The sequence below is a fragment of the Mesitornis unicolor genome, unplaced genomic scaffold, assembly GCF_000695765.1.
Source record: "Mesitornis unicolor isolate BGI_N332 unplaced genomic scaffold, ASM69576v1 scaffold27669, whole genome shotgun sequence".
NCBI lineage: Eukaryota > Metazoa > Chordata > Aves > Mesitornithiformes > Mesitornithidae > Mesitornis > Mesitornis unicolor.
In genome coordinates this window covers 1-25663 of record NW_010209725.1, presented here as the reverse complement: position 1 = coordinate 25663, position 25663 = coordinate 1, and the positions used below count along the sequence as shown (strand labels likewise).

At 42.5% G+C, this 25663-nt stretch overlaps 1 protein-coding gene across 1 annotated transcript in view; it reads left to right on the top strand.

The window, feature by feature from the left end:
* The window catches only part of SOS2 (son of sevenless homolog 2 (Drosophila)), a gene marked incomplete at both ends in the record, with an annotated part of 33937 nt that extends 8282 nt beyond the window's left edge, over window positions 1-25655 (top strand). The window contains 17 exons of the mRNA XM_010192946.1: window positions 2538-2648; window positions 3680-3778; window positions 9704-9831; window positions 10196-10851; window positions 13470-13551; window positions 14235-14357; window positions 16851-16954; window positions 18544-18763; window positions 19623-19742; window positions 20129-20291; window positions 20875-20992; window positions 21193-21365; window positions 22023-22139; window positions 23331-23592; window positions 24006-24047; window positions 25146-25255; window positions 25623-25655. Coding sequence (XP_010191248.1) covers window positions 2538-2648; window positions 3680-3778; window positions 9704-9831; window positions 10196-10851; window positions 13470-13551; window positions 14235-14357; window positions 16851-16954; window positions 18544-18763; window positions 19623-19742; window positions 20129-20291; window positions 20875-20992; window positions 21193-21365; window positions 22023-22139; window positions 23331-23592; window positions 24006-24047; window positions 25146-25255; window positions 25623-25655 — 2661 coding nt within the window. The remainder of the gene's footprint in view (window positions 1-2537; window positions 2649-3679; window positions 3779-9703; window positions 9832-10195; window positions 10852-13469; window positions 13552-14234; window positions 14358-16850; window positions 16955-18543; window positions 18764-19622; window positions 19743-20128; window positions 20292-20874; window positions 20993-21192; window positions 21366-22022; window positions 22140-23330; window positions 23593-24005; window positions 24048-25145; window positions 25256-25622) is intronic.
* Between the last annotated feature and the right edge of the window lie 8 nt (window positions 25656-25663).

Here is a 25663-nt window from a genome sequence, read left to right as displayed (position 1 = left end):
AACCGCTCATGTGACATCAGTAGGAAAGTCCAGTTGAATAGGTCTTAGCTCTTAAGTTGTTAAAGCATAATCACTGATACAATGATAAGGAGAAGCATTTGAGCAAGAAGTTAAAGTAAGTATTATCTTAAAATTGAAAAAGACTTAAAATTTGAAATAAGACAGCACTATCCTGGAACACGTATACATATCAGTTTATTACAAAAGCTACTCTTGGGCATCCTGTGGTTTAAGGGAAACAAATCCTTTTCTGTAAGTAAAAATCTCACTTGATTTCCATTAACTGAAAAACTTAAATAGGAGATGAACAGATTATTCTTCCTTTTTATGCAGGTAGGAAGTTTGACTGTATTAATTCAGTTACTATGGAGCAAGACCAGCTTAATAACTCGGCTGTTCATTTGATCATCTCACATGTTGAGATCATCTTTCTGTGAAGATTTGCAGAAGGGCTCATTAAACAGAGATATGAAAGTGAAGTGTTTATTTGCTCTGCCTATCTCACTGCCAGGCTTGTGTGCTTGGTGTTTCCATTATAAAAGGTCCTTCAACTTATTTGGAAAGATAATTAAAAACAAACAGCCCTTGCAAGCTGGAATGTTCCTGCTTTGTCTTTCTGCACCGGTTCTCTGCAAGGTTTTAACATAAATATTGTCGTGGTTTTGAGATAAGGGAGTATGGGGAAAATAAAGCTTTTTTTTTTACCTGGTGTGGAGGAAATTCAGAAATTTGGTGTCTGACATACATGAATGGGAGATGGATGTTTGTTAATACGCTGGTAAAATAACTTTACTTGGTGGTAACCCATACAATTCTAACTGCTGCAGTGGGTTTTAATGATTGCCTTAGATAATGTCTTTGGCGTTCAGCAGTGGCAGGAGAGCGTCAGCTCTCAGGGCAGGGTGTCTTTGTGCCTAATTTGAAATAGTCTTCAGAGGGCAGCTAATAAAGGGAGGTTATTAGCAACAGATTGTAAATTTGTGAGGCTGGTATTTGCGTTTCCATAGAAGTTTTAGGTATCCACAAAGCAAAAAGGTGGACACCAGCATGCTAAAATGTACAAACACCAATCCAGAACTATGCCTTGCCCGTTACGTGAGCATCAAGGTAACAGCTTCACATTTCAGTAACTTTTGCAACAGTGCAAGTGTAAAAACCCCTTTTTTCTATTCAGTCTCTTGGGGAAGATCACCAACGCATCCAAAACCAAAAATTTGAAATACTGGTTAAAGTCTGAGTGGAAGAAACTGATAACATGTCTAAAATGCAGTAAAAAGTTAAAATTAGGACAGCACAGACTAAATGTGAGTTGGTCTGGCTTCCCCGTAGATTTATGTGCAAGATGACATTTTGGGTAGTAATTCCAGCCCTGCTCCCTGCTGTGTCCTGTGTTGTGGAGGTGTGAGCCGGTGGAGAAGCTGTGGGCATCTGTCCAGCTGTGGTTACTACATCTGGATGCAGCTGGACCTGCACCCCGTGGCTGCTGCTGCAGAGCTTTACCTTCATTTCTTCTTGGCTACTATTGCAAAGAGAAGCCATCTGTGCAGTGTTGCTGTCCCCTGTCTTTAATTTGGATGCTGTAAAATAAGACCTCTCCCCATGTTGTATGCTTGCAGGTAGTGAGTAAACAAAAAATCCACCACAGACCAGACAGTAAACTGGATTTCAGGTGCTGCTGAAAAGCAACCTGTTCAGTTAGCGAGTGTCTCATCATTTCTCATCAGCTACTGCTGCTGAAGTGCCAAAACTTCCCCCCTTTTGTTCCTTCCTCCCACATCCACTCTAATGCGAATGGACAGCTCTGATTACAAGTTGATGAGGAGAGCTGAGAGTAGTGATTACAATTTGCATGTGAAAAGAGAGAGAGTACAATCTGCGCCTCTCCCCACAAAGAGTTTAGTTGCAGCTGCCCCATGAGTAAGGTAGGAAATCCCCTGGACTCTCTGCAAATGGAAGATTTGAGACTTTACCTGAATGTTCAAGTGAATTTTTGTGGTGTTTGGTGCTCCCAAATTCTGCATTCTGGCAAGCATTGAGGTGAAAAGAGGTGGATGTGCTTATTCTGGGCAGGGAGCCACCAGGACCGGATAACCCGGTGATTCATGAGTGATTCAGCCCCGTGAAGCTGCAGAGGCTCAGGAACTGCCTGACTTGGAGCAGGTGATGTATGGGCAATCCTAAATTAATCCTGCAGACATTCGTGTGCAGTCACGTTTTGATCCCATGCTGCTGCAGTTGGTGTAACGGAATCACAGCCACATACCCCAACCAGAGCTGTGATTTTTGCAGTAAAACCAGTAAAATAAAGTTTGTGTCAGTGATAAGTACGGTGAGGTTGAGGAATGCTGAGAAAATGCATGCATTTAAAATTTGGAAGTGAAAAAGGTGTGTGGTTTACTCAGTATTTGCTTTGCAAAATTGATCTTTTCTTGAAAAGTTCCACTTGAGCATCAGCTTATTAAAGGAATGGTTGTGCCAGCTGGAACAGAAGTATCTTGCATCCTTCATGTGTGTGTATAATTCTCTGGTTTTTTTAGGAGCAAGCATTTGATCCATATGAAACCTTGTCCCAAGATATTCTCTCTCCCCAATTTCAAGAGCATTTTAATAACTTAATGGCAAAACCTGCTGTTGCTCTCTACTTTCAGGTGAGTGCAGATGAGTAATATTGAATTGCTTTGGTTCTCCTATTTCAAAGGTTTGAATTCTTTACTTCCTACTGAGGAAGAAATCCTTTAGATTCTGACCTTTCTTCAGTGCAAGGTATTTGGACTCTGCCTCTTCCAGAAATTTTAAATGGAGGAGAGATAATTTCCAGAAAGATCAGGTAGTTCAGTTCCTGTTCAGTAGTTACCTTGGTGTGGAAGATGGCAGGGACTTCACTGTCCTTTGGAAAACCTCTCCTCATCTTACAACCTGAATGATTGTGTAGTTAACTGCTGGGAATGGGAAAGGATTTCTGATCCATTTTCTAAGTCATAAACTTGTGTTTCTTAGTTTTTGAGGGAGAGCAGATACTGATTTCTTCAGTACTTGATGAGACCTCCACATTTCTGTGGTATTTTGGATGTAAACTAAAGCACAGTGTGAGGAGGGGACATCAGAGGGGAGTTGGTGACAAGTTTATGGGACTGTATTGGAGTCCTGGGCGGTCTTTAACATTCATTAAAATTTAATTGAGTTCTGCAGACAGTGCTGGCATACAGAGGTGCTAGGGGGATTGCGATGTGAGCGCCTCCACGTGAATTAAAGGATGCTGATAAAATGACTTACGGGTAATTTTGGTCCTTGAGCTTCTCTATTTGGTTCGCTCCATACACACCACCCAACTGGCTCCCTTTTGAGGGGGCAGATTGTGCCAGCATTTGTTGCGGGGGTTAAGGGTGTTTTCAGCTATGGGTTTACTGCTGAGTGTGCATCAGAAACACCCAAAGTGGTTGATGGAAAAGGGTCAAAGAGTCTCTCATTAGCCAAAAATGGTTTTTGCGTATTTATTTATTGTCTTCCGTACTACCAGGTGTAAGCACAGAGTATTGTAATTTGGGAGGTGCACCCTGGATGTGTGTAGCACAACCATCTTGCTCAAAGCAGGGTTAACTTCAGGACCTTGTCCAGTCCTGTTTTGAGTGCAAGTAAAGTAATTTCAGTGTAAGTAAAGCTGTTTATTTTTCCTTTTCAGTCCACTGCTGAGGGCTTTAAGGAAGCCGTACGATACATCCTCCCGCGACTCATGCTTATCCCCGTCTATCATTGTTTGCACTACTTTGAGTTACTACAGGTAAATGAAGCCACACAGCTTGTTTCCTGCTAAAACCATTTCTTAATGTAGAGAAGCTGAGCTTTTAAGCAAGAGCTTGGGTTTTAATTACTGCATCTGAAATCTGAAAGACACGAAAACCTTAATTTGACATCAGTATATGTCTGAAAAGCAGAATCATGTAAAAAGTTTTCAAAAGCATCTGTTGCTCTGGCAGGAACATTTGAAGTAAGTGTATTTAAATATATTAAACAAACCTTTATTGAACCTGAGTTCCAATATAGTTTAAAATGCAATATGCAAATCTCATTTCTTCTTTCCTTGAGTTCTGAATTTTTTCCATTCAGAAAAAGCATAATTCAGATCAGTAGTCTCGGTCTGAAGCCACACTCCAGTTGCAGCTCAGCTGATCTTATTTTGGGGTTTGGGGAGACGCTTCCTTTCAATGGAGTCAGAATAATCCGTGCGTAAAGTTCAGCCATTTGTCCTGAGTCCTACATGGAAGAGATACAGCAAAAACCCACCATCTTTTAGTATACCAGTTTTTTCCATAGCATACCACGCTTCCTCCATACTGAGGAGGAATGCAAGTAATCACTGTTATTTTCTTATTTTCTGTCTTCTAAGAAATGGCATTGATGAAACGTCAGGCTTCATGGAATTCTGATTTAGATGCTAAAGAGCTATTCCTGTAGGACACATTTCAGGGCTCTTGCCATACAAGTGGTTTAGGTTGGCATCCAGTCTGTATTTTTGAGCAATTCTGGCTGTTGAGGCATTACTTATTTTAGAGCAGCCTCTCTTGGCTTGACTACAGATCACTTGCCCGTATTTTATTCTGATGTGCACTCACAAGGTGGTTCATATCAGTAGATATTTCCCTTGGGTATAAGAGCTAAAAGCCAAAAAGTATCCGAGTACGGAGCTTTTTGCTTACAAGCAAATGTTTTTGCTGTGAGTTATGAGAAGAGAGGCCAGCAGTCAGCAGAAATTTAACATCTGAGATCTATAATAATCATTCTTGAATGAGGAAAAAATAGCATTGCTGTAGAAAATGCAGGATCTTGAGAAATACTTAGATTGGAGGTTTGGTTTTTTTTGAAGTAGCTGAGGATAATGTAAAAGAGGTTTCCATTTGCCCCATTGTGTTGGCCAAGTTTGTAATCACAGAATCACTCAGTTGGAAAAGCCCTCTGAGATCATCACGTCCAACCGCTCCTGTCTACCCCCTAAACCATATCCCTAAGTACCTCATCTACCCACTCTTTAAATCCATCCAGGGATGGTGACTCCACCACCTCCCTGGGCAGCCTGTTCCAGCTTCTGACGACCCTCTCAGTAAAGACCTTCTTCCTTATCTCTAACCTGAACCTCCCTTGGCACAGCTTGGTGCCGTTTCCCCTTGTTCTATCCCCCATCACCTGGGAGAAGAGACCAGCACCCACCTCTCCACAACCTCCCTTGAGGCAGTTGTAGGTGGTGATGAGGTCTCCCCTCAGCCTTCTCTTCTCCAGGCTAAACAAGCCCAGTTCCCTCAGCCGCTCCTCATCAGACTTGTTCTCCAGAGCCCTCACCATCCTTGTGGCTCTTCTCTGAACACGCTCCAGAATCTCAACATCCTCCTTATAGTGAGGGGCCCAGAACTGAACACAGCACTCGAGGTGCGGCCGAGTACTGTGTTACCAAGTAATGCTCATAAGGGTAAGTGAATAATTAACTGACTGGGATACACTTCAATTAAACAGGTGAAATATCCTGTGGCTATAGCTGACATTTTGTTAATAGCAACAGAAAGTACATTTTTAAGTTCTCAATGCAGAAAGTGCTACTCACAGTGTTGTACAGGTCAGTTGCGTGGCCTTCCTTCGAAATACAAAGGATTTATGTGTATGAAGGAAGAAGAGGAAACGTTGCAGCACAGAACTTACCTATAATACAATATAAAATTTTCTCAAGCCAAAAAAGAACAGTTGTTTTAAGACCAGCTGTGTAGTCAGATGTGTATCTGGCACATAGTCTTTTTCATATTGATTTTTATATCGTTTTCATTATATCTGCTGTGATTTTTTTGCGTATCCTGATTTAGATAAGTAAAAGTAAGGATGATTTCTTTTGATCCGCGAACATCCGCATACATCTGCAGTGTATGGATTACCAGGATTTTGTGGAAACATAGAAATCCAAGTAATCTAAATAAATTTTAAGTCTCTAAACGTTTCTATCAATAGTCAATTTAGAAATTAGTTAACAAAGCTTAAAAAAACCCCAACCAACCTTCACCATCAGGGAACTTTTCTCTTGTTTGCTGCACTGTCCCTACTGAGAACAGAAACTTCACATTGCCATCGTTTTAATATTTGCCTTCATAAAGCTTATGTTTCTATAAGCACATCTTCCAAAAGATAATAAACTGAATAAACTGCTGAAAGAACTGGAGGATGGCAGCAGAAGCACAGCACGAGCACCGATGGCCTCCTAAAGACGTCTCGCTTTCAAAATAGCGTCACTGCCCTTTCTGGAAGGGTCCCGTGCACGCGATAACGCTCTGGAGCGTCTTGAAATGTTCTTTTTTCACGTTGAAAAGACGTAACTGGATTAGTGACCTGCATTGAGCTGAAGGTCAGGCTAATTAATGACCCATTGTGTCTTAGAGCTGGGAAATGGAGTGCTTCGGGGGAAATTAAAGAACCACATCATACGCCACAGCTTTGGGAGAACAGAAACCTTTAACTGATTTTGCAAGCTGGGTAGTGTGTGTCTGCTTTTTAGGGAAGCATTAACATGTACACCTTAACGAGTGGAGTTTTGTATGGTTTTAAAATTTAAGATTAAATGCTTTGCAGACAAACTTGTATATTTAGATTTTTTCCTTCAGTGACAGGAAGGGGTGGTCACTACTTACACTTTAAACCAAGACGACAGTTTGGCTTTGATAGCGTGTCCTAAATCTGTAATTCTGCAAGAGCTTTGTGTCTCCTGCTCCTGTGACGTCTGCTCATAACTCCGACTGATATCAATAGGATCAGGTTATACCTGCACCTTCTTAAAATTGCCTCATATCTTTGAAGAATGAAGTCTGGGAGATAGTGGGAGAACCTGTAGTTGTTTCTTTTATTTGTTTTATCTTGGATAACACAGCAGGTTGTTGCATGAACTACATTATTATATGATACTTTTCTGAACTAGGGAATTTTAGTGGTGGAAATGATGAGATATGACCTTCACCCACAGTATACGAGACTTCTGAAGAGGAATAGAATTCAACTACTTGGCTGCCTTGAGCCTTTCTGACTTGGTGAGCGTAGAGCAGAGCAGAGATCTTAAATACCGCTCTGCAGTGAATAATGATAAATACAGAATCTTTTGTTGTGATCGCTTCAGTTGCAGGTTTAAAATTTGAATTTTCTCTTGTATTTTTAAAACATTCTAAATTTGCAACGCTGATTTTTAAAAAACAGTGGTTTTAGGGCTAGAGAAACTATTTAGTAAACAATATATTATACATTGTTGGTACTGCTTCCCTGTCACCGTTGTATTTGTCTCTAGGAACTTTGGTTGGAAAAAACCTAACAAAAATGGAGTCGGAAAGGCAACAGAATGCTCACAATATTTTCATGGCTTCAGTAGGGAGAGAAGCTAAGATTGAGGGAGTTGCTCTTAAAGACGGTTACCAAAAAAACCCCACTGATTTGGGAGGTAAATAAAATAATTATTTACTGAAGCGCAGGCCTCGACGTTTGCAAAATATCAACACTAAAATGAATACAATTAAAATATCTTCGCCTAAGCAAGAGGTGCAAGGGTTGGAAGTCGTTTGGAGGACTCTCCTGTGGAATTAGTTTGATTTATCTGCTTTTTGCACCAGGAAATGGCCTTTGAACACCCAGGCCCTGGTGTCACGTCAGTGCTGATTGCTTGTTCCAGTACTGCCAGCTAACAAACCTCTGCTGAGGTTGTTTTGGAACGACTGATGATAGCAAAGGTTGAAGGAAGTTGAGTAAAGAAATAAAACTGTCTGTAGGGCAAGATGGTGGTAGTGATCGGAAGTCGTTAGCTCTTGCAAACAAGTAATCTAAACACATTTGATTGTCACCTCTTTAATTGATTATCAGAATGTTTTGGTTTAAAACACCATGTGCGATGTTTCCAGGCATGAATGCCGTAATGCTGGCAACATAGAGGAGAGCTCAGTGTTTCACCAGACTTTTCAGGCTCCAGATGTGCCTTCAGAAATGTGTGTTAGTACCAGAGATCCCAAAAACGTTACTCATTGAACGCAGGGCAAAGAACTCAAGGGGTCATTTAATCCATCCAAATCCCAGGCAAGGGGCCGTTTAGATGCATCATTAACATCCTGAAGGTAAGCAGAGCTCTGGCCAAGTCCATGGTCAAGTCCAAGAAGGCTTTGCTCAAGAGAGTGTATCGTTTATACTTCCTTCTCATGTGGTTGTGGGCACAGGATTATCCCGAATTCTCACATGGGACTCTGTGTTGTAATCAAGCAACCCAAAACACATGAAATTATCTGGCATAAGCAGGATCCCCTTTTCTCTTTCCTAGAGATTTACATATTTGCTCTGTCTAGGAAGCGCATTATACTTTCACATCTGCTGGTAAATCAGTTAAGAACTGGCACTTGGAAGAGCAGATGTTAGATCACAGAGAATGAGATGCGCTTCAGGTCATCTGCCTGATCTTCAGGAATCTGGGCATTGAGGTGTCGAAGTGGAATAGGTTTTACTTCCAAATGTGCATTTATTTATTTATTAATACCAAAAAAAAAGGCAAAATATGCCATTTGATGTCTTAAGTGCCAAACAGCTCCCTTTTGGAAAGGGAGAGCAAGAAATTCTGCTCAGGACATGAGGAGAAAGAGTACTTTAATGAGACTTGGTAGCTTTTTCCACCTTCAGGATGTTGCATTTGTCATCTTTTCATACAGTTTTGATGTTCTTTGCATTTCTGTGGCTGATAGTAAGGAAAAGAAAGGTTTCCACAAAGGCAGACATTTTTCCCTTCCCTGTACTGTTCCTCAGCTCAAACTTCCCAGAAATTTTTGGCCGTGAACCGTTCATTTCTCTTAATACGCAAGATGGAGGTTGTTTGGGCACGTGAAAAATAAAGATTTTTAGTAATTTAAATTACATGAAGAGAGTGGACCAATCTGGTCAAATCCTGTTCTCTCAATTACTTTTAGAGGAAGCTTCATATCCTTGCTGAGGGAACGTAGTGGGGAAAGGAAAAGAAGGCTTCTGCCATGCTGAGTGATTGTAAGTAAGATTTCTCTTCAAAGTACCTAGGTAAAACAGAGTTTTTCCAGAACTGTGTGGCATATTGTCTGGATTTGGGCCAGCAGTTTATTTGCTTGGATTTTCTTTAAAAAAAAATCATACCATCTTGAACGTGAAAGGAGTTAAAAAGAAAAATGTGATAGTTGCACCATGGAAAATGGACATTTCTTCTTGAAATAGGTGAGTTTGCTGAAGATGGCAGAATTTAGAGTGGTAAGAAGCGAAGAGAGAATCTTGGTCATTCTGTCTTAAATTTGCTCTGAAATGTTGAGTTTAATTGCCTCTTTGAAGGAATATTACACGTAGTTACGTGAAACAGCATTTAGTTCTCGGCTATTTCAAACCTCCTAACTATTGAATAAAATCAGTTGTTAAACGGGCCCTTGTTGAAAGGATAACGGGAAAAACAGCATCTGACAATTAGTGTTGGCTCTCGGTAAAGGGTTATGTTTCTAATCACTCTCCTGTTGAGTATCTACTGACTTTTTCTGAGTATTTTACAAAAGTTTTTGGTGAGTTTGAGTGAGCTTCAAGTAATAACTCAACGTAGAGTTGCTGACTTCAATGAGCAGTGGAGATAACACCACGTAAGAATGTTTTGTCGGTCTTCCTACCCTTCTGTAAACCCTAAATAACCCTGTTTGTGATGTCCCAGCAATTGCAGGAGTGCAGTGAGGATGAGGAGGACCGGGAGTGCTTGAAGCAGGCCATCACTGCTCTCCTCAACCTGCAGTGCAGCATGGAGCGCATCTACAGCAAACACTCCCCGAGACGCCGGCCTGGGTAAGGAGCCACAGAGCCGCTCTGGTTCCCAAAGTTGGCAGAAAGGGACGTAAATGATCTGGCAGTATGGATTATCTTATTTTTCTTGTTGGATAACGTGTGTGTTTCCTTCTCGAGGCACAGCTTTGTGCTGGTTTTCGTTGTAGATGGTATAGCAGCCCAAAACCTTCACAGTCCACTTCTATAAATAATGTCAGTATCTTACTCTTTCCTTAGCCAAAGCAGTGCATTTGGGACAGTAAACTTGGTTAGGGCATATTTAGGCCAAAGAAATAACGATATAAACAATTAATTGATTTTTATTTTTCTTTGGATGGCAAACGTGGAGTGTATCCATCATGATTTTTTCTTTCATCCATTCAAGGGAGCCAGTCTGTCGCTTCTATAACCGGCAAATAAGAAGCAAGCACTTGGCCATCAAGAAAATGAATGAAATCCAGAAAAACATCGATGGCTGGGAAGGCAAAGATATCGGGCAGTGCTGCAATGAATTCATCATGGAAGGTGGCCTGACAAAAATAGGAGCCAAACACGAGCGCCACATCTTTCTCTTCGATGGTTTAATGATCAGCTGCAAAACTAATCACGGGCAATCCCGGCTTCCCGGGTACAGCAACGCAGAGTACAGGCTGAAGGAGAAAATCCTCATGAGGAAAATACAGATTATTGATAAAGAGGACTCGTCTGAGTACAAACATGCTTTCGAGCTGGTGTCTAAAGATGAGAACAGCGTCGTGTTTGCTGCCAAGTCCGCTGAAGAGAAGAGCAACTGGATGGCCGCTCTCATCTCCCTCCAGTACCGCAGCACGCTGGACAGGATGCTGGATTCGGTGCTGCTGCAGGAGGAAAACGAGCAGCCGCTGAGGCTGCCCAGCCCTAACGTGTATCGGTTCGTGGTGGAAGACTCAGAGGAGAACATCGTTTTTGAGGACAACTTGCAAAGCAGGAACGGGATTCCCATCATCAAAGGAGGAACGGTGGTGAAATTAATCGAAAGGTTGACGTACCACATGTATGCAGGTATCCTGAACGTTTACTGTAGATGTGTTTTTTCTGTGGTGATGAAGTTAATCCTTTTATTTTTTTATTCTTTGAGGTTTTTTCAGTGTATAGTTAAATGTAAAGCAAGGACAAAAGCAAACAACCCAGGATCTGTTATTAAATGAACTGGCTTTGCTGGCAAAGCTGTCAGAAAATTTGGGGTATGCAAGCGCTCCTCCTCCAAACCAAAAAGCATCAGTGGTCTAATAGGAGCCACTGCTGAATTCCCTGAGACCATCATGGCTCAAGCAGTGGTGCTGTGGGGCTGTGGAGGAAGAAGGAGGTTGGAAGTTTTATGTATTACACTTGAAGCTCTGCTTTGTGAAGTCCCTCGGTAGAAAAGAATACAAATCACAATCCGTATTCTTCAGACTTTCCTGTGAAATATTCTTAAAGCTGCAGGAATGAAACCGTGAAGTAGTTTCAAGAAGTGCTAGTGCTGATGGAAACGTCAGAACTTGGGTTTGGGGTGATGCTGATGGCAGTGGGGTGCAGTTTCTGTAAAACTTCGCAAACAGTAACAGTCTCTTTTGTGTGTTTTACAAAACTGCCTGGTATTTAAGTGAGTCTGTTTTGTAAAGCTATGGCTAGATAACATGGAGCTGTATATTTTTTTAAAAATACATTAAAAAATAGCACGTCCCACTTAGAAGCTTGGTACTGATGCAGCCTGTTGGTGTGCAGGTTCTCTGTAGTTGTGTTTGAGTCCCAAGCCATCCGTTTCTAGAACAGGATGGATAAAATGGGTTTTGGTGGCTTTGTCAACTCGGCTCTCTTCCTAACGGAGCTGGAGTATCTGAGCATCAGTTGGTAGCGTAACTTCAGTTTTTATAGCACAAGTAGTTGCTGCCTGGGCCTTGGGAATCGTCAGTGAACACGATGCCTCTTGGCTTTCTGCTTGCTTTTCCAAACAGCGCTTGGAGCCAAGACTAACAAAATCCTCAGCCTCCACAAAGGCATTTTGATGACTAAGAGCACGGGAAGGACTCTCAGCAGACCTCGGTGCTTTTTGGTTGTATTTAGGTCAAGATAGGATCTTTTTATTTTTAAACTGTCAGTTCATTGTAGGTTGTGTTAGATTCAGATGGGTTTGGAGCGGGCTTTGCTGCAGCACACAGGCTCCACGTTCCCAAAATCACCTCTGTCGGGTCAAAGAAGTCTCCTGTTGATACCAGGAGACCATGGGATGCAGCAGATGCAGAGTTAATAAACTCTTGAATTTTAATCATATGAATTTTAATTTATAGCACACTGCTTGTATGCTCTGTTTTACTGGGAGCGCCTTTTTCAAAATCAATTTTTTTTACGAATAATAAAGGAACCTACTACCTGCTGAAGAGGAAAATTCACTTTTTAAAAAGTCAGAAGTAGCCCTGCAGAGTCACAGTCGGTGTGACGTGGAGGCAGAACAGGCCAGCACAGGACTGGGGTGCAAACTCAGCAGCATTATCACAGCATTACAGCTCTATGAGTCTTCTCTTGCAAGCACATTCCTGTAAATGGATCCCTTAAAAACACCAAGCAGTGCGCTGCTGGGAATTTAAGCCTTCTCAAAAGCAGCGTTTGTCTTAATTTTTCATGCACTTATTGGAAGAAATTCACTGCCCAGATGTTGAAGGCTGCTGGTGTAAGCTGCCTGCACTTCATGCTGACAGATCATTACTTATTTACAAAAAAGAAACCCCCAACAACCCAGAATCCCCGCTCGTGAGTGAGCAGATGCACATGCACCTCTCAAGGCCTGGCTTTGCTGTATTTCAGTGTTCGTTTGTTCCCAGGCAGCTCCGGAAGCTGCTGCGTAGCACAGGGTGCGCAGGATCAGGAGCAGATGATGACCCTTAGTGGCTCAGAGTAAAGTGATTTCTCTGTCAGCTTGCTGATCCACAAACTAAGGACCTCTGCACAAGAGAGTGGAATTAAGAGATTCAGAGAACAATGTTTTTCCTTTAATACATCTAATGTAGCCGAGCAGCCCCAATAAGACGCGCGGTAGCTGCCGGGTTGGCAGTCTCCCGGTCACACACCCACGGCAGCAGCAGGAGGGAGGTGCGGTGCTGGTGGAGATGCGAGGGCTGGCGCTGCTGCAGGTTTCGGTCGCGGCGCCGCACAGGGGTGCTGGGTGCTGCGGTGGTGAGGCTGGGGCGGGTGCAGTCCCCGCTGCTGGAGGTTCTTTAAGAACAGGTAAGGCAAACGCTTTATTGGGGTGGTATAAGAGTGTCTGGATATTTCTGTCATCAAGAGAGTAGACAGCTTAGTTCTACCGTGGGTTTTTTGGTCTTTATAAAACCGTGGAATAGCTGCACACTCGGGGAGTGTAAACCTTTCTGCGTGCCAAGACTGAGACACGGTTTTTGAGAGAACGTGGTATGGGCAGTTGGATGCTTTAAGCAGGGGGAAAGCACACCAAAGAACTAAATGCAGACTTCACCAGCAGTGTCATTTCTGGTATTTTTCAAATTACAGTGCTTGACTTAGAACCTGAGCTTATTTTCCGCACTGTAAACATTTTCTGTGAGTGTGTGTGTAATTTATTTCTGCTGTTTTGCAGTTGGCTAAAAACAACCCCACCCCATCATTTTCTTATTCTGCCCTTCCAGATCCTAATTTTGTGCGCACTTTCCTCACCACGTACCGCTCGTTTTGCAAGCCCCAGGAACTGCTGAGTTTACTGATTGAGAGGTAAGCAGTGGTCGTCCTTTCTGAAGACACTGAAATACTTTTGTGTTCATTCACCTGCTCCTTTTCTGCTCGGTTCTCGGTGCCACGTGGCACACGTTTTGGTGAAGTTCGTTAAAAAAGTAATTTTTAAAATGGGATACAGCAATGCAAGTTTTAATGCAAGCTTTCTCTTTCCAGTTTGTTAAATTAATAACTTGAATTAAGTATTAGCCAGAGCGCTCGGTGTGCCTCCGCTGTGGGGCAGCGATGTTTTGAACTGCAGTGTGGCGATGAGTGCGAGTGTGCCTGAGTCTGGATGCAAATAAGAATGGAAATGTTCTAAGCAGTTTTATTTAAAAGGCACCGACTCTTGATGTAAACAGCATTTTAATGCAGCATGATAAAGCTGCTCTTAAGCTTTCTTCTAATCTTCACTAAATCAAGCCAGCAGATAGTTAAAACCTTCCATCCTAGTCTAGACATCTTGTGATGAGCAGAGAAGGAGCAAATTACCAGGGCGAGAGCTGGGTGCTGGCAGCGCACAGCCAGGGGAGGAGGCGATTGCCGGCAAACTGGATATGAGATGAGTGCTTTGGTTTCACCACACTGAATTTGTTTTAAATGCGATCGCTCTTCATGTCCTGCACAAAGAGTTTGTGTTTTTATCTTAATTGCCATCAGTTTTTTGGTGCTTTTATTCGTAGGTTTGAAATCCCAGAGCCCGAGCCCACTGAAGCAGACAGGCTGGCAATCGAGAAAGGGGAGCAGCCCATCAGCGCAGACCTGAAGCGATTTCGCAAGGAATATGTCCAGCCAGTCCAACTCAGGTGTATTTGCTTTTAAATTTGCTCTCTCAAAAACAGATTTTAGTTCCCTGATGATACGGTGATCTCGGAGATGGTAATCTCTTCTGGAGACTGCTGCGCTGTCAAGTAGGGACTTATCGCTGTCTGCACCCACACTAATATCCGAGACCGTGTTCTGATTAGTCACACTGACTGCTGCTGTTGTGCAACCGCAGTTTGGTTCCCTGCCGCTCGCAGCTGTGATCACCACCCACAGGAACGCTGTACACACTCTGGAAAGCGGGTGTGGGTGAGAGATGGACAACCCAGAGTGTTTCTGACTGCACTGTGAATGGGTTCCTTGTTAATGAGCCCTGTGAAGATAGTTTCTCTGTTTCCTTTTTTTTTTTTGGTATTTTACTCCCTTTCCCAGCCCCGTCGCTGTATTTTCACACAGACAGGGAGGCTCTTGTCTGCACCGCACGTTACAGCGGGCTGTGGTGAATCTTCAAGGTTTTGCTGACCAAGCGAACTTGGGGAACAATTAAGCGTTTCGAGCATGAATGAGACAAATTGTTTCCTGATAGGGAATCAAGTCAGGAGGAGACCACAACCAACATTTGCAAGAACAGATTATATTTGTTAAACTGTTTTTATGAGTAGCGTCATTACTATTAATGGCAGATAACTGTACGCAGTCATTCCTAGTTACCTGTTTGAAGCAGCAGCGGTTTACTCAAAGTGAAGGGTCGTACTGACATCCAGTACCTTTGAGGTAGGTGTTCAGAAAGTCACCTTGGAGTTCCACTTTCATCAGAGACCTGTGTGCATATATGTAAAAAAAAAAAAAGCAGTATGTATGTAACACTGCAGTGTTGGTTGGTCCAGAGCTGCCGCCACCTTCATGGATGTTGTCCAGATCACACAGTCCCAGGGTAACCCTCACACCTGTGAGTGCTCGTGGTTTGTCAGGCTCTTGGTGTTCTCAGTTTGTATCAGATCCCGTAGCAGGACGAGTGATGTCCAGAGTTACTGTTTTTGGGGAGAGCTGCATACAACACACCACCTCTCAGCACACGCTTTTCCTGATTTTAGTTCTGGTAACTGTTTCTGCACCCATCCACATTGGTGCCTATAAAACCCCTCAACGGAAACTCACACAGAATGGGCTTTTGTGGCATAGCTGGCTGAAGAGTTGAAATATTGTTGTATTGCTTTTGTTGCTATTTTTTATAGACTCCTGTACTAGCTGTGCTTGGGGATCTCCTCACAGTGCCCCTTTGCATCTTCCTGCAGCACTGCTGACTGTGGAGCTGAGCAGGACAAGTGGTTACCAATCCACTGGAACCTGTAGAAAAGTTTGAGGCAGCCGTTAACCATGTTTCTTGCTATTAATTTCCAAAATCAATTCACCCATTTGAAACCTGGAACCTGTTCCAAAGTTTCCAGGGCCTTTGGTTTTGGTTTCTGGTTTCTTTCCTTGTTTGAGAGATGAGGGTACCTATTACCGTGACACTACTCCTGGCTGGCTGATGCTGTGGTCGGTGAGCCGAGTCCATTTATGGGTGCCTGCTCCATGAGAGATGTGATTTAAAGCTGCTATTTGACACATGCCCTTCTGTGGCTTATAGTTAATCTTTGAATTTAGGAGATACTACTTGTTTCTAGTAGCTTGAAACTCTCAACTGGGTTATAGTCTGAGACCATGGGCTCTTCATTAACCCCATCATCCTGTCCCACCTCTTAATCGGCGCAGGGAAAATCTCTTTTCTAGTTGATGTAGGAGATTTTTTGCTTTCCCTTCAGGTAAGGCGATATGGTGCAACCCAATACATCAGAGTTTTGAGGCACGAGCTCAGCTCATTAACTTAAAGAAGAGGCAAATCTGTTATTTATTCTGATACGTCCTTAGAGTAGAAACAGAAAAGCAGTTGTAGCTCATGTTTAGAGGCTTGTTTATTAGCGGTCTGTTTAAGAAAGTGTGGAGAAAAGTGAAGAGAAAGTTTAGTGTTACCCTTAAAGGAAGTACTGGATCCAGTACTGCCATTTGTGTGATTAAACAGTTGTCAAAGTGGGGCAGTAGACGTGCAGCAATGTCTGAGCTGAAATACGGGTACAGGAAAGAAAATTACAAATTTCTTACCAAATGGGAGATTCTAATTAACTTTTTTAGTATTTTTTTAAATAGAAAATTACATTGGAAATACCAGTTTTATCTGATTTTGGTAAGTTTTTTCCTCTCGTGAAATCACCTCCACGTTAGCATTCTTTATGTAAGATTAAAAAAACCTGCCAAACTCTACGTATGCTAAGACTGGAAAATGAGGTTTTAAACACCTGGGGACTCCTGTGGTCACTGGTGCCGTGCTCAGTCTGTGTTCTGCCCTATGTCTGTGTGTTTCGATAATCATCAACTCCATGGATCTGTAACTCAGCTTTTGTAGAACTGCGTTTCATTTCATGGTTACATGGGATGAGCCTTGGAAGTCCTTAAAAGCAAAACGTAATCGTTTATTTTTTCCTCTCCTTCCCCAGAATATTAAACGTTTTTCGTCACTGGGTAGAGCACCACTTTTGCGATTTTGAAAGAGATCTGGAGTTACTGGAGAGACTGGAGACGTTTATTTCCAGCGTAAGAGGTAGGGCAATGGGTGGTCCTCTTGTTCTTCTACATTTTGGTCCAACCTGCTGGGCTAATCCTGACAAGTTTTAGGCATGAGAATATCTTTACACACATGAGTAATTTTAATGCCTTTAATTGAGCTGTTTACCAGACTCTCCTTTTCATGAGCAAGCTTTGGCCTGGAGCCTGAACAGCTACCAGAAATTACTTCAAGCATTATGATATTTTAGTTAACCATATTTACTTGTGCACAGTAATGTTCATCCTTGCCTGACGCTGCAAGCAAGTGGTGAGAATTCAGATGTCGCCTTTCTCCTCCCATGTTGGATACAGAGGCTAGTTTTTTCCATCTTGTTCTTTTCCCATTTATTGAAAGTTCCAGCTGAAAATCATTCTCCTTTTAGGAGAAAATACCTGACCCACTTGGTATCGCTTCCTCTGGAGCAAGCCCTTACAAACTAGCAGATTTTTTTGGCAGCCTGTGTGGAGGGCAGCAGTGTTGCCATGCCAATTTTAATCGTTATCCTATTTTGGGTAGTCTCTTAAAAAATGTTTGTCTTGAACTGCTGAAGGTACTTCACATCTTGTCCACTATTTTGTGTACTGTAAATGCTGGACTGATGTTGTAAACATGTATTTCTCTAATCTTGTTCCACAGTGCACTGGTACAGCATGTTGCAAAGATCTCACAGAATCACAGAATCCCAGAACGTTAGGGACTGGAAGGGACCTCAAAAGCTCATCCAGTCCAATCCCCCTGCCGGAGCAGGAACACCCAGATGAGGTTACACAGGAAGGCGTCCAGGCGGGTTTTGAATGTCTCCAGAGAAGGAGACTCCACAACCTCTCTGGGCAGCCTGGGCCAGTGCTCTGTCACCCTCACTGAGAAGAAGTTTCTTCTCCAATTTAAGTGGAACCTCCTGTGTTCCAGTTTGTGTCCATTACCCCTTGTCTTATCATTGTTTGTCACCGAGAAGAGCCTGGCTCCATCCTCGTGACACTCACCCTTTATATATTTATGAACATGAATGAGGTCTCCCCTCAGTCTCCTCTTCTGCAAACTAAAGAGCCCCAGCTCCCTCAGCCGCTCCTTATAAGGGAGATGCTCCACTCCCTTGATCATCTTTGTAGCCCTACGCTGGACTCTCTCCAGCAGTTCCTGTCCTTCTTGAACTGAGGGGCCCAGAACTGGACACAATATTCCAGATGTGGTCTCACCAGGGCAGAGTAGAGGGGGAGGAGCTTCTCACTTGAAGCTCGTTTATTTTTTAGTTCTCCTCTAAGTAGATGGAGGTGGAGATGGTTCAGCTGAGGGGAAGAAGTGAATATATACAGGGTCACTTTTTTCCACTCCAAAAATGTCAGTAAATGTGGTTAAATTGGGCACCCAAAAATGTGTTCACATGTGTCTGTATTTGCCAACTGATACAGGTGCAAGAGCCCAAAAGACAAAAAAATAAGGAACTACAAACCTAATTAATTTGCATGCAGAAATGCAGAATTCTGAATGCATGTACAACTTTGGGGGGTGGTTTTATTAAATTATCACAAGTCAGTTAAGATGGTATTAGAAAGATGGAGTTTTTAATGGTTTCTGTTTTGCAGGAAAATCCATGAAGAAGTGGGTGGAATCCATTGCTAAAATCATCAGGAGAAAGAAAGCTCAGGCAAACGGCATTAGTCACAACATCACCTTCGAGAGCCCGCCTCCCCCCATCGAGTGGCACATTTGGCGCGTGGGGCACAGCGAAACGCTGGACCTCATGACCCTGCACCCCATAGAGATTGCTCGACAGCTCACGCTTCTCGAGTCCGACCTTTATCGGTAGGGATTGAACTACTGTGTGTCTTCTTTTTTAGATGATTTGAGCAAGACAGAGTCCTAATTCATAGACTCGGTCAAAAGTACACCCCCTTGGCCTTCAGAGTTCATGGGAAGAGGTTTTTTTTCCCATCTGCTTATCAAAATATGCAAGGCAAAAAAGTATAACCATAGCACTGGTACACCAAGACCCTCTCATCTAATTCTGAGGATTTAGAGGGTGACAGAAAATGTTTGTAGCAAAATAAGGAGCTTGTGTTTCTCCAAGTACTAAAGTTACACGGTTTCCAGTTTGTTCTAACAGACAAGGCAACAGACAGACCATTTTGGTCTGGTACCATAAGTACTCTGCTGTTTCCTAGCTCTGTTGTTGCCGGTGATAAATCGAGCCAGCCGTGATGGGAGAGCCAGGTTTTGCCAGGTAGAAATTCTCTAAGGTTTTAAGACTCAAAGGTGAAGCATCCTTCCATGCTTCAGTGCCAGCAGGGTTTCTATTGAAATGGGCCACTTTTGAGGTTGCTCAAAGTACTTCAGCTTCCTATTTAAAAAATAAAGTAACTGTCTTTAAGTTGCTTTCTTACGCTTTCAGGAAATTAAACTTCCTCTTTTGTAATTTTTTATCTGAAAATGCTTATTCAAAAATGCCAATTTCAATTAAGATAAAAATGTGTTTCCTTCTATACTCAAATACTCATCAAAACGTGATTTTAAAGTGACTGTTTTGCAGGAGATTAGATTGGATTGGATTTGTGAAATAGCAAGTCGTGAGTAAGGGAAGAAATAACCTTTTTAATGCAAACACAGAACATACAATTATTATTTGTCTTGAGCATTCTTCTGCATCTTGCTTTGTCACTGTCAGGGCAGTACAGCCTTCTGAGCTCGTCGGTAGTGTGTGGACTAAAGAAGATAAGGAAATCAACTCCCCAAATCTACTGAAAATGATTCGTCATACTACAAATCTTACTCTTTGGTTTGAAAAGTAAGTACTGGTAGTGATGGGGTAGCGGCATCAACTCCCACTGAAATTCAACTGAGAAACATTTTTCTGCTGTTTGAATTCTGTGGCCTTGAACCTGGAGGTGGCCGTAGGGTGTTACGGACATTTCAGGTCACCCTACTTATCCTGGCCCTTGCTTGAGGTTTGCTTTATTATCCTACAGGATATGCCAAAACCTTGCTTGGCTTTCCAGCTCGAACATATGTAAGATGCAATTACATAAACTTGTACTTCAGATTCCTGAGGGAGCGCCAAAGTGTGCGTGTTGGGTGGACTGCACAGTTCTGGCTCGGAAAAAATCTGATTTAGCAGCTCGCAAAAATTGGGTTTTCTTTATCAGTGTTTCTCAAGTGATGTCTCTTGATTAGGTGCATTGTGGAAACCGAGAACTTTGAAGAGCGAGTGGCGGTGCTGAGTAGGATTATAGAAATCCTGCAGGTTTTCCAGGATCTGAACAATTTCAATGGCGTTTTAGAGATCGTCAGTGCAATGAACTCTGTGTCGGTGTACAGGCTGGATCACACCTTTGAGGTAAGTTTGGGGCGCTTTTCTTGGGGGTAAAAAAGCTAATTAGGATCCAGAAATGTGTGTATGTGTCACTTCTGAAGTGAAATCCATAGTATCTGTATCTCTCTTGCTTTCGAATACCTGCAGAAACAGTTTAGATGGACAGTGGGAAGAGGGGCGACTTCACAAGTAGTGGTTCCATTTTTCACTCACCAAGGAAAAGAAATGCCTGGGATTTGGCAGCAAAGCCTCCCTTGACAAAAATAGAAAATTGAATAAAGCATTTTGAGCTTTGTACGTCTCTGAAAGGCAGCATGAGACTTTTTAAGTTAAATTCAGACTTAAATGTTTAATTTTTATTAAAAACCAGGATAATACTTGTAAGTTGATAGAATAATAATCTGGTTTCAGTAGCCTCAAGATTCGCACGTCTAAATTGTTGGGCTGATAGTGCTGCGGTCCAGAGCAAACCATTTACAAAAGACTTACTTTCAAATCTGAATTTCAGTTCCTGCATTTCGCTAAGGGGGCCAGGAAATTGCCTTGGTTTTGTTAACCGCGCCATTGAGATTTGCATCCCTGTTTTGTTTTTTCTTTGACAACTTAGGCACTGCAGGAAAGGAAAAAAAGAGTTTTGGATGAAGCTGTAGAATTAAGTCAAGATCACTTTAAGAAATACCTAGCTAAGCTCAAGTCAATCAATCCACCGTGTGTGCCTTTCTTTGGTAAGTACCACCAGGGATTTCAGTAATACATTTTTGCTGTTTAAAATGCAGACTTGGTTCATTTTTGCCAGTTAATAAACTGTTGGAGCGTTAAAAGGAATGGTCTGCCTATGCCCAGACTTCTTTATCATTCATCAGGAAGAACGAAATCAGCTCTTGGAATGAAAACGAACTCTAAAAACCACTTCTCTCTTTATCAGGAATATACCTAACAAATATTTTGAAGACAGAAGAAGGGAATCCTGACTTCCTTAAAAGACAAGGGAAAGAATTAATTAACTTCAGTAAGAGGAGAAAAGTGGCTGAAATCACAGGAGAAATTCAGCAGTACCAAAACCAGCCTTACTGTTTACGGATAGAGCCAGAAATTCGGGTAATCAAACATTAAATTTTGGGGATAGGGAATAGGGGGAAACACAGCAAAAATGGCCAAATAATCTTCTAGTACTTTGTCCTGCCCCATGCCCTTGGTGCCAGCCCTGTCCCAGCCGTGCCTTCCCTCGCTCCTCGGGCCGTAGCGCCATGCTCTGTCCCTGCCTCTGACCTTCCTGCTTTCCTCCTCCCTCCCTTCCTGCTAATTGATTAATCAGTTAATTAATGGCATCCAAAGCACCTCTCAGGAATGGCACAAGCACCACGACCGAATCGTCTGCGTTCTGCTCCTGCCCGGGTAAAGGCAAGCGCGCAGGACGCCACTGCGTCGCCTGTAGCGCTGCTGTGCTGTGCATGCTTCACTGGTCAAAAATATCTGGCTAATGATTTACAGGAGACTTAATTTGCTGTGCCTGGTTATTTGAAGCAAGGTCGTTCTTTCCTGTCAGAAAACTCAACGTGAACGTCGCTGTTTCTTGCATTGGATTGTTTTGTATTGGATTTGGTTTATTCCAGGGAACATTTTGCTCTGGTTTTCCTTGAAATAAGCTTCACGATGGTGAAAAAGACAAAGTTTTAATTAGTGAATTACGAGCATTTCATTAAAATTCTGTGTATATCTCTGTTTTTTAAATATTATTGATGCTTGTTCATTTAGAAATTCTTTGAAAATCTCAATCCTATGGGGAAGATACCAGAAAAAGAGTTTACAGATTATCTGTTCAACAAGTCATTAGAAATTGAACCTCGCAACTGCAAGCAACCACCGAGATTTGTAAGTCTTGTCCTGCGAATTAAATGCCTAAAATCCACTCACCACTATGAAAAAGAACACGTAGTTAACTAATAACTAATAACTCCAGAATTCTGTACCATGAGGTGATTTTCCATCAAGACTTGATTTTAAAATGCTTTTCTTTTAGTTGTTTGTTGCTACTAAAACATAACTACCTTTGATTTATTTTAGAATGCTTTGTTTCCCCAAAGCCTAAAATACTGCCATTACCGTTTCTTACCATACGTAGTCATTTGATAGAATCCGTGGTGACAGTTCTCATTTCACAGTATCAAGAAATCTTATAAAATAGTAATTGAAATACAGATTTTGTGCATAACGAATGTGTTCCGTTTTCTTTAAGTCATTAATTTGTTTTTCTTGTGCCTAAATATTTTGCGTTGCTGCAAAAATTGAAGAATTGACAACGTGCAACCTTCTTGCTGAAGAAAATACAGTTCAGTTCAAAGCAGCAACATTTTTATTTAAAAAAAAATAGGTATTGGAGCCTGGGTTTCTTTTTTAAGCAGAAAGATTGCTTGGATTTGTACACTGAAATTGTACTTCTGAGCAGCCAGAGACATCTTTAACTTTTGGGAGCGCTATAACTCATCTTAGCAGTCTCCTGTTAGAGGAATGACTAAGATGATACTACAAATACGGCGAGAAAACGACAGAAGTTCCTGTTGCAATAATGCTGCTTGCAGCAAATTCTCTAAAATATCTGCTGAAAACAGCTATTCACGCTTCTGGCCTTGGCCAACCGGGCATGAATTCCTGGTGAGCGTCTGTGGTACAAGCACAGAGTGTGTCCTGCAGTGCTGCTGGGAGGCTCTGCAGGCCCATAGCGGCACTGGGAATAACTTGTTCTCTCCCCCAAGTTTGTGACTTGCTCTTCCCTGTATTTTGCCCTGATTGTCATCTGAAACTTGACTCTTCATTCTTCAGAGCTTTTAAAAAAAAGGTAAAAAATTAGTAAGCTAGGAACGAAGATTTACTGAGCTGCATCCATAACTTTTCAATAAAATCCTGCTGTGTAGATAACAACAGACTGAACCTCAAGTTGATTGTAGAAATGCTGTACCACCATTTAAAGTGTATTTGATAAGTGCTTTTAAAAATACCTCATAGAGACTTGGCAGTGTTTCTATCTGAAATGTCAGCAGTACCAACCAGCTTTACTTTCTCCAGCCCAGAAAAACCACGTACCCCCTGAAATCACCCGGGATAAGGCCCAACGCTGGCAGACACGGCTCCACCTCTGGCACGGTGAGAAGTCACCCACTGCTGCTTGAAAAGGAGCCCAGCAAGATAAGTTTCAGCAGAATCACCGAGACTGAGCACGAATCGACGGCGTCGGCACCGACGTCTCCCAACACCCCATCGACGCCGCCCGTGTCCGCTTCTTCGGAGTTCAGCGTGTTTTTAGACATTGATCTCAACAGCTCTTATGGTAAACATGCACAATGCTTTAATAATTGTTGCTACTGTCCCTCAGGCTTCCAAAATTTATTGGGGTGTATGTCAGCCTTTTAAACAAAGGCTTTTTTGGCCTGGAGCTGAGGCAGTCTGTTACGGGAGATGTCTCCATGAGGCCGTGCTGTACCACACGTGGCACATCCATGGAGAGAAAAGGTACTGATGACCGAGCACCCACACCACAGTGGTTGCTTCAGGAGTGGCCCTGGGGACTGATCAGACTCCAGCGATCCCGGTTTCATTTCCTTCGAAGGGAAGCCAGTCTGTGCGCTTCAGCAGTCGATAGACTTGTGAATGACCTCAAAAATCACCATAACCTCCAAGCATACGTTTTGTGCTGTCGTGTACTTGGCTGGAAAGGCTTTAATCGATATTTTCATTTAACAGGTAACAACAGCATCTTTGCTCCTGTCAGTTTGCCACAGTCGAGTGAGTACCGTAACTCTATTAAATGTTTCACTTAACTCTGCTTTTCCTGGTTTCAGGAGAGCTGAATGGGAATTTAAACCCGAAATCTGGGATGAAAAAGTGAGCTGCGTTCATCAGGGTTCTGAGAGGATTTTTTTGGTACCAATTTTAGATTATGTCCAGTAAAGCAGTCGGTGAAGTCTAAAAACTGACTGGTGTGGCTTTATTTTGGTTTTTCACTCCGGGTTCTCGCATGATTTTGCTTCTATTTTGAATGGCCTTGATGATTATTTTGTTTGATTAATGCTACAAATGAAGCAACTTGATAATTTGGTACTACCACATAGTGAAAATAATGGTGCTGCTGCTGGGAAAGAGGAGGTACTTCTTGCACCTCTGTTTTTACCCCCTTATTGCACAGGCACTTTTTCATAATACGATTAAAATTTCAAACTGGAGAGCGTAGATGCCTTTTGTGTGGATACAAAGCTCTGTGCACATCTGAGAGAATAAGCAAAGGGGTGACAAAAGTCACAAATACAGGTCTGGGGTGTTTTGTTTCTTAAACTTTGAGGGTTTTGTTTCCTTCTCAAAAAAGGACGGACTAGAAATGTCCTACAATGCTGTGAGAGTTAATGTCATCTGCTCAGTGTCGAATTCTCCTGCTTTAGAAGTGTTGCAGACCTGTTAACAAAGCCTCTAAATTTCCAAATTTGGATGTGTACCCATATGGCAGAGAGAACAAACTTCCACTCCAAAGTGTAACTGAGGCACGTGGGCAAACTGCAGTACAGGGGATGAATTCTGCAATACAGAGCGGGTTGCAGAGAAGGTCATTTAAGTGCTCTCTAAGAGTTCTCTTTATTTATTTTTCTGTCCTTTAGCATTGCCTGCCAACTGTTGAGGCAAATCTTTGATACTGGAAATAAGAGACCACTTTGGGAGGGGAATATCTGATTAAAGAAACAAATGGGAATCGCATACAACTGAAGTTCATGGTTGTGTTGCTGCTGAGCACAAAGATTTTCTTCTTTGAGTTCCTTCTCATTTGGCTCCGTGTTCTCGCATATGTTCCCCAGATATTGCAAAGCAGTAAAATATCTGCTTTTCTCTCTCCAGAGACTTTCTTCAGCTCCTGGGGCAGCTTTCCTAAGCTCAGCGATGAGCCTCAAAACCCTCCTCCGCTTCCTCCACGAAAGAAGATGGATCAGGACACTTCTAATGCAAAGGTATTTCTGACCTGTAGTGAATAACTTTAATAGTAAATCGGGGAACATCCAGAATCGCAGAAGCATTGAGGTTGGAAAAGACCTGTAACATCATCAAGTCCAACCATGTAGCCAAGCAGGACTCTGTTAAGCTAAAAGACTTCCAGCTGCAATGCTCCGGTTGCCCTTTTGAAGTGTCAGGCTCTCAGTGCCCGAACTCTCCTCTAGGAACACAGTGGTCACATTTGGATCAAAGGTATGGCTACGCCTGTGTTGTGTTTGACAGCACCAGTAGCCGACGTCTAAAGATTTCTGCATCTGCCAGAAGATCACACTCGACCTAAACATCTCCATTTCTTACGGTGTGTCTTTCTCTCTGACGCTGCAGGGAAGTTTAAGGCCGGAGGACGATCCCCCAGCAATTCCACC